This window comes from Pistacia vera, unplaced genomic scaffold (genome assembly GCF_008641045.1).
Source record: "Pistacia vera cultivar Batoury unplaced genomic scaffold, PisVer_v2 Contig577, whole genome shotgun sequence".
NCBI classification, from domain to species: Eukaryota; Viridiplantae; Streptophyta; class Magnoliopsida; order Sapindales; family Anacardiaceae; genus Pistacia; species Pistacia vera.
In genome coordinates this window covers 204,255-215,309 of record NW_022196420.1, presented here as the reverse complement: position 1 = coordinate 215,309, position 11,055 = coordinate 204,255, and the positions used below count along the sequence as shown (strand labels likewise).

Genomic DNA, 11,055 nt, shown 5'->3' with positions numbered 1-11,055 from the left:
TAATTTTTTTCCCTTTTTCTAAACAGAATCGACTCACTCTAAAAACCGATGACTTGTCTGCTTAAATACTGTTGACCAAGTTTGGAGAGATTTGTAACCGTTGGATCTCAGAACAACGGATGGCCTTGATTTGTTCTAGCCACACTTGAAACGACAGCTTACGGCATCGTTTCAGTCTTCACATTTACATCATTCATTAGAGCTCTTCGTTTTCTAGGCTCTCTTCTTCTTAATTTACCACTAAAAAAATCCTTTTGTCCAGGATTTTTATTTATTTAAAGATTGACAGAGTAGCTAAACGATGGATTTATTAGTGTTTTTCTGCATTTGCATTTGCATTTGCTATTATTGGAGAGGTTGATCTCTTGCCATATTTCTAATTCAGATTCTTCAATTTCCACATTAATTCACAATTTTGCCACTGAAGCCTTATTAGAGGAACTCCATTTTCTTTTCTTACTTGACACTAAAACCTTCACGAACTGAATTTCCTGAAAAACTAGCATTTCATTTTGGAAGACAAGTGACAACAGATTTACTCCATTTTTACCATCTTTTCTGTTTCTTGAAGAATCATAATTCATAGTGGCAACTATTTTTCAGTTTCAACATACACATCCACATTGCAACTGATTTTTCCGGTGAAAAAAAAAAATGCATATTAATAGACTGAATAAATGGTTTTACATCGTACAAAGAATGTCTGGTTTCAGTTCAATTGGAGCTTTCTGTAACAATCTAATAATAAATTATGAGATGATTTACATATTTCTTCACCTAACTTAAGCAAAGATCCTGAACTCCGTAATTTGTTGGCATGCTCGCGGGGAAGAGCATCTCCCTTACACCTTCAGCCTTTATAATGGGAAATATTATACTTGTTGCATCCTGAAAAAGAGCAGAATTGACATATTAGGAAAAAAAGTTGAATCCATTAGAAGATAGACAAATCATAAAAAACTATTGAGGCTGCCATTTCAAGTTACAAGTAGTAGAGATACGTACCAAAATCAATCTAGCACTAATTAACATGCGTTTAGGTGAAGGAAAGGGAAGCAATAAACGTCCCACACCATAGATTGCGACGGCAAAGAAATGTTTAACCAAGCTGAGTGGACGAGGATTTAGACCAGACAGTATAGCTATTGGTCCATTCGTGAAAGCACCTCCAAGGCTCAAATAGTCAAAACATGCTAGACGCAATTCATTTCTTGATGGGTCAGGTGATGCACAAAAAACCTTGTAGAGGGCACCAGCCAATGTATTTATCGTAGATGCCACTGGCTGCAAACAAGAATCATGTAAATTCATCTTGTTTTTACATCCTAGAATGATGCTATCAGATGTTAAATCGATGAATGCTACTTACCTTACGGAGGGTATAGAAAGATTGGAGATGCTTGCAAAGGGTAGGTGCATCATTTAGATTGCGCAGAGGTCTAAGCAAATCCCTTAGTACAACAATATCAGATAAAGCCACAGTCATTCCTCCTCCAGTTAAAGGATGTCGCATATTGAATGAGTCCCCTAGCAAAAGGGCGCCAGGAGTTGGAGACGGGGCAGCAGGCATACTTCTATTAGTCATTGTTCTTATGTTTCCTTTATCAATTGCAGACATGAAAGCAGAGCAAAGTTCACGGGGAATCTGAAACATAATTATGCTTTAGTAGTAAAATAAAACAAGAAACTGCATAGAGAGCAATTCAAACAAATTACACATACCTGCGGAGCCACCACGGTTTTTAAATAATTTGTCATTTCACCATTTGAAGTGGATGGTACTTTCTGGCCTGGTACATCTACTAAGCAGCGAACTTCAGTACTACTAATAGGATAAAACAAGATTGGTGAAGGATCTGCCAGTATGACATGCCCATGATTTTTGTATGGAAGCTCACAATTCTCCAGGATCAAACCAACAAAACAAGAGGGGATTTCAACCTGCAAAAATGATAAGTACCCTTTAATAAACTTTACTGCAAAACAATTATAGCAATAAGTAGGTTTTCTTGTGATAGCTGAAAACCCAGCTTGGTAAGTAATGGTTGTACTTTCAAACTTCCAAGAAATTCAAGTCAGTAATCAGATTGTTTAAATGTATACCAAAACAGACAAGGATACTAAACTTGGGTTTGCTGAGAGAGCGCCGTAAATTTGAACAGCAGCCATCACATACTACCGTGAGGGGAGAATATGCTGTCAGCTCTTGACCTGTCTTTGTTTTGTAAGTTACCCCTTTAATAATCCCCTCTTCTTCAATTAGAGATGTTACGGATCCTTGTTCCAATCGTACACTTCAGAAAACAAGAAAAATGATTTAAACAAGATGTTTGTAAATGAAAATAACTTAGATAATTCTATATCTTGAGCGTTAGGAGAATTTTCAATAGTGTTCAGAAAACCAATTTGAAATGAATGTTAAAGAGGAGAAAAACTTTACTTGGATAGGGATGCAGCTTTTTCTCTCATTCTTTGAATGAACCGGCCGTTGTGAAAACTTCTTCCAGACACATCTGAATTGAAATTCTCCAAGGGATAAGATACTTTGGTGCTTTTTCCATCTTTGTAGAGAGCATATCCAAACACTTGTTGTGCATCAATCTGATTGACACAATCTATAGCAACATAAACATATTTAACAAATTAGAATGCTGGTGTTGTAGCAATTTGAGAAGACCAAGATATAATTACAAAACTAATTTGTGCTTACCCTCAAGACCCAATTCTATCAATTTCAGGTAGCCCCCGGGTTGCAGAAGTTCACCTACAATTCTGTCAGGCTCAGTCAAGTCCCTTTCAATCACATGCACTTGGCGGCCATCCTGCAACAAACAGAACAACACAAGGTTCAGAGAATACTCAAAACAACAATGGAAATAGATATTATTTTCATCCATTCAAATATTCAATCAATATGGCTAATCGATCCAACTTCTATGACCATTCATCATCTGAATTTGAATCAGACCTGGTTATCTATTCACAAGGCAGAGCATACTACTTTTAATCAAAGAATCCCAAGTCTTTAAAACAAGATAAACAAAGTAATTAATTTAGCATATCACCTTGGCAAGGGTGTACGCCAGAGCTGATCCTGCAACTCCAGCACCAACAATAATTATATCTGTGCTTCCAGCAACATCAGCTGAATGATGTGTTACATTTTCTGATCTCTTCGAACACTCATTTTTCCGAATCTTCCTTACAGCAACTCCACTATTTTTCTTTCCTCTTGAACTTTGCAAGAAAAGCAACCCCAAGATAGATGCTACAAGTGCTCCAAACATCATCATAAACTGATAATCCATCTTCAGATATAAAGGAATGCTATTGAAAAGACCAGATAGTTATTGGTGCAAGTTTACTTTTCTCTCTTGCTTGTGTTTGCAATATGCATGTTACTATGAGTCTTTTATAGGGCCGAGGAAGAAACCAACTGTAGCTCAGTAATTGTTAGCTTTCGTTCAAAGGGTTGTGCTAGTGTTCAAAGTAAAAGAGCAGAAGAAAATATTTGAACCAAAAGGGTCCTGCTAGTATTCAATTTGAAAATTAATGAAGGCTTACAGAGTTTGAGGATAGGGTCGGTCAGTGATCAACAAAAATTTTGAAATAATAATCCAAGAGAATCAAAATTTGAAAGAAAAACCAAGACAGATTGCAATTGGTGTTATCTGGGAAATTTAATGATCAATCAAATTCCTAGTAAGGTTAAAAATATTTTCAAAGCTTTCGAAATTATAAAAATATGTAAATCTGAGGAACTGTCCAATTGCCGCTAGTAGACAAATGAAAGCAATTCTCTCTCTATAGCTAATAGGTCATAGTAAAATGGTGAGGTTTTAGAAAATTATAAAGATGAATTATGGTTGAAGTGACTGGATGGCACGATGTATAAGAACAAAATGAAGTTTCATGAGATCTTAAATTCGATTGAGGGGCTTACCTGGTTTAGAGCCGTGAGAATTAGTTGAGGTGCTGACTCAGGACATCCCTGGTCACCTAGCAAAGTCATTTTCCCTGATATGATCTCATTGCTACAATAATTTAATTATGGCCATTTTGGCATGTTATATTATAAGCAATGCAATTGCAATGAAGTGGTGAAAAAAAAAAAAAAAATTATTCTGGGTCTAAAGATTACAAGATCTTCAAGTATATTTTCTAGAGATTGAGTGACGAATTCAATTGTTTGGTTTAAGAGCTAAGCAGATAAAGTGAGAGATTTCTTTAGAAGAATATTTAATCACTACCTCTAGTGGGGCTCTGAGACTTATTGTTATTCCCATTTTCATAGATGGGCTCGGATCTTCCTCTAACCCATTTTTCGTTTCGAATGATAAAATCTTAAGTTTGAATCAATGAGGATGCCCTTTTAACCCCACCATAAAAGTGGGTAGGATAATAGATAACAACTTAATGAGTCCCACCGGAGGAAGTGTATATTGGTCATGTCATCCACCATCCGACTCCCGCCGATTCTAATATATATATATATATATATAAAAATTATTAAAGAATCTAGTAATGTATTTGAGTAGTGTAGTAAGAAGAATGTAATGTCACAGGATTTGGGGCATAGTCATATAAAGGAGGATTAGAAGTAAAATTCCTCCCAAGCAGCCATGTGAAATAGCCATCAACTGATCAAGCCTTTATTAAATTCCCCTGGAGTCAAATTGAACTGGGATTTTGTTATATCTTTTAACAGTATAGAGGACTAGTCCAGGATTTATTTTTGTTTAAAGGTTGACAGAGTAGCCAAACTGTGGATTTATTGGTATTTTTTCTGCGACTGCATTTGCTCTACAGGTCTGGTGTTAATTTGTTCTTCAATTGCCGCTTTAATCCACAATTTTTGCTGAAAAAGCCTTATTAGAGGAACTCCAATTTTCTTTTGTTACTTGACATTAAAACCTTCATAAACTAGCATTTAATTTTGGAAGAGAGGTGACAACAGATTTGCTCCATTTTTACAATACTTTCTGTTAATTTGTTGAACAATCATAATCTAATAAAAAGTCCTAAGTTTACTTAGGGGCAACTACTTTTAAGTTTCAACTTACACAATCATATTTCAAGCATTGTTTTAAAACCTGATCCGTTGTGAGACCTGGTTAAGTGACCAGGTTACAGGTCGACTGGTTCAACCGGTTGGATATGTGATGTCAGCAACAAAAGAATTTTCAAAAAAATTATAAATTAGTTCCCAACAAATTCAGTTGGCCCTAAAAGTTTGAAATATTAAAAAATAACCCCTACAAATTTGGAATATAGAAGACACCCCCTGGAAGTAAACCGAACTGGAAAGGCTACCGGTCCCGGCCTATCTTGTCTGGGTTTTAAAACTGAGATTGCGAGTCATTTTTCCAAGTGTAGAAGGCAAGGCATGTTGGTAGACTGAATCAATAGTTTCAGTTCAATTAATTGGAACTTTCATTTATGCTAACGACCAAAAATGGTGGTTGTTTTAAAATAAAAGTTTCATCTCATTGTGTATCAGTATAACATTATGATTGTGGATTCCAAGATAACTTGGCAGCTGGAAATGTTGAGGAAGAGGGTTGTTCAAGTAAACAAATTAGTGAAATCAACAGTCAAAGAAAAGTAACAGAAGAGATCAGCAAGAAGAAAAAGNTAGTTTCAGTTCAATTAATTGGAACTTTCATTTATGCTAACGACCAAAAATGTTGGTTGTTTTAAAATAAAAGTTTCATCTCATTGTGTATCAGTATAACATTATTATTGTGGATTCCAAGATAACTTGGCAGCTGGAAATGTTGAGGAAGAGGGTGGTTCAAGTAAACAAATTAGTGAAATCAACAGTCAAAGAAAGGTAACAGAAGAGATCAGCAAGAAGAAAAAGTCATTGGTCAAAGAAATTTGTATTCATCCGGGACTGGGAGTGTACCTAATATGGAACAAACTCGTGTAATTGCTTCGATTCTGTATTCAAATTCTGGCACCGGATTATGTTTCAAAAGTCTTTTTTAATTCAGTATGCAACATTCTTTAATATAGCCTCTGCAAATGTCTTAAACTGCCTGCATTTCCTGCACTTTCACAGAACAATTTCCAAGCTTCATCGCTATTGAGATTTTTTTTTTTTTTTTTTTTTCTAACTTAGGGGTAGTCAATTGTCATCTTGCAGTAACATCAATGAATCCTAAATAAGGAATGAGACAATGGAATTCTGCCAAGGATTATGACTTTCTCTGGCAGTATATATATACAGGGCTTGTCCAGTAATTTTTTTGTAGCGATTATTTGATTATGTCGCGTATCAAAGCAATTATTTATTTATTTATTTCTTTTACAGATAATGTCATTCCCTTCAGGATCCACCCACGTACGTCATGAAAAACTGAATTCCCTTACGGACTAGTGTCGAATCTCGATGAAAAACTGGAAAACAGTGGATTTGTTAGTATTGTTCTGCAGTTGCATACGCTATTATTGGAGAGTTTGCTCTCTCGCATTATTTCTAATTCTAAACTGACCTGATGTTAATATATTCTCTTAATCCACATTTTTGCTGACGAAGCCTTATTAGGCCGCGGAACTCCATTTTCTTTTGTTACTTCACACAAAATCCTTCTAAAACCGAATTTCCTGAAAAACTAGCATTTAATTTTGGAAGAGAGGTGACAGCAGAGTTACTCCATTTTTACAATATTTTCTGTTAATTTCTCGAAGAATCATAATCTAATAGAAATCTTCAGTTTACCTCAGTTCACAGGGGCGACTACTTTTAAGTTTCAACTTACACATTCACATTGCAAGTCATCTTTCCAGTGTAAAAGGCATGTTAACATACTGAATCAAATAGTTTACCTTATACAAAGAATGCCTAGTTTCAGTTTAATTGGAACTTTCTCTAATATTTTAAGAATAAATCCTACAATGTAATAAAAATTGTATGATGATTCTCATATTTCTTCACCTAGCTTAAGCATAGATCCTGAACTGCGTAATGTGTAGGTATGCTTGCGGGGAAGAGCATCTCTTTTACACCTTCAGCCTTCATAATCGGGAAAATTATACTTGATGCATCCTGAAAAAGTACATAAATGTCAAATTAGGGAAAATTTGTATCCATTTAGAGATAGACAAATTAGTGAGAAACTAATTTGGCCATTTAAAGTTATGAGCAGTACAGATACTCACTAAAATCAGTCTAGCACCAATCAACATGCGTTTAGGTGAAGGGAAGGGAAGCAATAAACGTCCAACCCCATAGATTGCAACAGCAAAGAAATGGCTGACCAAGCTAAGCGGCCGAGGGTTTAGACCAGAGAGTATAGCTATTGGTCCATTTGTGAAACCACCTCCAAGGCTCAGATAGTCAAAACATGCTTGGCGCAATTCATTTCTTGAGGGATCAGGTGATGCACAAAAAACCTTGTACAAGGCACCTGCCAATGTATTAATTGTAGATGCCACTGGCTGCAAAGCTAATCATGTAAATTAAAACTGTTTGTAAATCAAAGAATGATCTATAAATATCATAGCCAAAGGATAGATGCTATCAGATGTTGAATGGATCAATGCTACTTACCTTACGGAGGGTGTAGAAAGATTCAAGATACTTGCAAAGGGAATGTGCATCATTTAGATCGCCCAGACGCCTAAGCAAATCCCTTAGGACAACAATATCAGATAAAGCCACAGTCATTCCTCCTCCAGTTAAAGGATGCCGCATATTGAATGAGTCCCCTAGCAAAAGAGCACCGGGAGTAGGAGATGGGGCAGCAGGCATGCTTCTATTAGTCATTGTTCTGATGTTTCCTTTATCAATTGCAGCCATGAAAGCAGAGTGGAGTTCATGGGGAATCTGAAAATATAATTATGCATAAGTAGTAAAATAAAATAACAAACTGTATTGAGACCATTTCAAACAAATTACACATACCTGAGGTGTCACCACGGTTTTAAATAATTTGTCATTTCACCATTTGAAATGGATGGTACTCTCTGGCCTGGTACATCTACTAAGCAGCGAATTTCAGTACTACTAATAGGATAAAATAAGATTGGTGAAGGATCTGCCAATATGACATGCCCATGATTTTTATATGGAAGCTCACAATTCTCCAGGATCAAACCAACAAAACAAGAGGGGATTTCAACCTGCAAAAATGATAAGCACCCTTTAGAAGACTCTAGTGCAAAACAATTATAGTAATAAGGGTTGTACTTTCAAACTTCCAACAAATTCAAGTCAGCAATCAGATTGTTTAAATGCATGCCAAACTAGACAAGGATGCTAACCTTAGGTTTGCTGAGAGAGCGCCGCAAATTTGAGCAACAGCCATCACATACTACAGTGAGGGGAGCATATGTTGTCAGCTCTTGACCTGTCTTGGTTTTGTATGTCACCCCTTTAATAATCCCCTTTTCTTCAATCAGAGATGTTACAGTTCCTTGTTCCAATCTTACACTGCAGAAAACAAGAAAAATGATTCAAACAAGATGTTTGTAATTGAAATTATTTCAAACTTAGATAATTTCTATAACTTGAGTGCCAGGAGAATTTTCAAACTATTGAGATTGGCAATAGTGTTGAGAAAACCAATTTGAAATGAATGTTAGAGGATAAAAACTTTACTTGGATTGGGATGCAGCTTTTTCCCTCATTCTTTGAATGAACCGGCCGTTGTGAAAACTTCTTCCAGCCACATCTGAATTGAAATTCTCCAATGGATAAGATACTTTGTTACTTTTTCCGTCTTTGTAGAGAGCATATCCAAACACTTGTTGTGCATCAATCGTATTTACACAATCTGTAGCCACACACATTTCACAGATCCAAACACTTGTTAGCCATAAGAGAAGACAACGGTACAGTGAGATAGCTAAATTTGTGCTTACCCTCAAGACCCAAGTCTATCAACTTGAGGTAGCCTCCTGGTTGTAGGAGTTCACCAACAATTCTGTCAGGTTCAGTCCAGTCTCTTTCAATCACATGCACTCGGCGACCATCCTGGAACAAACAGCATAAAACAAGGTTATAATCATACTCAAAACCTCGTGGAGTATGATCAATATGGCTACTTGGTTAAATTCAATGATTATTCACAACTTAAATACTCCTGAGACTCATCAACTTTTTTTCTTGTAGCAAACAAAAGTGAATTTAGTGACAGAAGAGAAAGGCTAGAAACCATTTCTATTTCTTCTTTCTTATGTTATGCAAAAAGAGTTTAGAAGAAATGTTGCTCGGAATGAAACAGAAAAAACATCCTCCAGGCTTCAAAAACAAGATAACCAATTTCATTTTGCAGACTGATTTACCTTTGCAAGAGTGTAAGCCAGAGCTGAACCTGCAACTCCAGCACCAACAATTATTACATCGGTGCTTCCAGCAACCTCTGCAGGGTGTGTTAGATTTTCTGATCTCTTTGAACGCTCATTTTTGTGAATCTTCATTGAAGCATCTCCACTCTTCTTCTTTCCTCTTGAACAATTCAAGAAAAATAACCTCAAAAGAGTAGTAGCTATGACTGTTCCCAACATAATCATTTGATAAACCATCTTAAGATATCAAGAATTGATATTGAAAAGATGTGATGAATCTTTTAAGCTGTAACTGCAACTTAACTTTTCTCTATGGCTTGTGTAGGCAAATGTGCATGTTTATGAGTCTTTTATAGACCTGCCAACAGAACTATAACTGAATACTTTTTACCTTTCATTTAAAGGGTTCTGATAGTATTCAAAATACAAGAGCAGAGATAAATATTTTAACTAAAAGTTCTCATAATATTCAAAATGAAAATTAATGAATGCTTAGAAATGTTGAGGAAGGGGTCGTCGGTCCATGATAAACAAAATCTCTGAAAACAATAGTCAACGGAAAATATAAACAGGACAGACTGCAGTTGGTCAAAGAGAATTGATGAGGTTAAAAATATTTTCAAGCTTTACGAATCATTGGAGACTGTCCCATTCTCAGTATTAGACAGATTAAATAATTCCAGGACGGTAGCCATGAGTAATCATTCGTAAGTAAACTAGTGAGGGTTGTCAAAACCTGACAAATGCTTATACTTGTAGTTGAACTGGTGATGTTCTCAATGCTGAATATTTTAAGGCTTAATACCTGTTGAATATAGAACAAAAATATTGGATATAACGGATTTAACTCATAACCTATTTTTTAATTATATGTTTTTTTTTAAATTTAGTCCCTATAAGATCAGTTTTAATATTTGGCCACCCCAAGTTTTTGAACTTAAACTTTAGACCCTATAAATGCAACTTCCTATGTGGCAGTTTGCAGTTGTTTATTTTGAACCAAATTAGTGAAATCAACAGTGAAAGAAAAATAAAGGAAGAGATCGGCAAGAGAAAGTCATTGGTCAAAGAAATTTGTAGTTATCCGGGATTAGCTTGGAAGTTCAGGTTAAATTTAACCATGGTTAAATGTATTTTCAGTGGCTTAAATATTTTTGGGTATATGATACTTATCTCTACTCTAATACATGTTTAAAAAAATAGACTTTTATATGCTGCGGTACAATCTTAAGAAACAAGTTACATAGTAATATGGGAAGATTTGAAGTAAAAATATGCATTTGGGTACCATATTAAACAAACCTTTGTTTGGATATTATGTTAATTAAACCTGGAGCAGACTACGCCCCTCAAGTGGGGTTAATTCTTCTAGATAGATGCAATACCTTAAAAGAAGTGTGCGAAGCTCACATAGTTGATCAAGTGAATATGGCAATAATTGGATGCGGTTTCTACTCAAATTCAGGACCCTAAGTGCTTGAAACCCCCGCTAAAAAACCTTCAGGAGTGTTTTCTAGGGAATAATTACCTTGCAGATGTATAGATGATGCCTCTGAACATTGAACAGAATCAGGTAGCTTGGAATTTTGTTGTTAATGAGAGACCCTTTTTAAAGTCGTCATGTCAGAGTCTGCAAATTTATTCAAGCAAGTTCCTGACATTACAAGTGATTTACAACCCTCCTCCGAGGAAGCAATCCATATGGCAACATCCCAAACTACATCATGCATCTTCACGGTGCCTTCACGATCACCATGTCCC

General features: G+C 35.8%; 1 protein-coding gene and 1 pseudogene across 1 annotated transcript; both read right to left on the bottom strand.

Moving 5' to 3' along the window:
• Nucleotides 1-777: 777 nt before the first annotated feature.
• On the bottom strand, nt 778-3,308 carry LOC116109253 (squalene monooxygenase SE1-like). Its single transcript, XM_031395488.1, has 8 exons — nt 3,066-3,308; nt 2,711-2,822; nt 2,441-2,615; nt 2,114-2,294; nt 1,723-1,941; nt 1,370-1,645; nt 1,006-1,284; nt 778-888 (listed from the first exon to the last, which is right to left on the bottom strand). Exons 1-8 carry the CDS (start codon nt 3,306-3,308, stop codon nt 778-780), a joined length of 1,596 nt encoding a protein of 531 aa, XP_031251348.1.
• Nucleotides 3,309-6,912: 3,604 nt separating this feature from the next.
• Nucleotides 6,913-9,615, bottom strand: LOC116109300 (annotated as a pseudogene).
• Between the last annotated feature and the right edge of the window lie 1,440 nt (nt 9,616-11,055).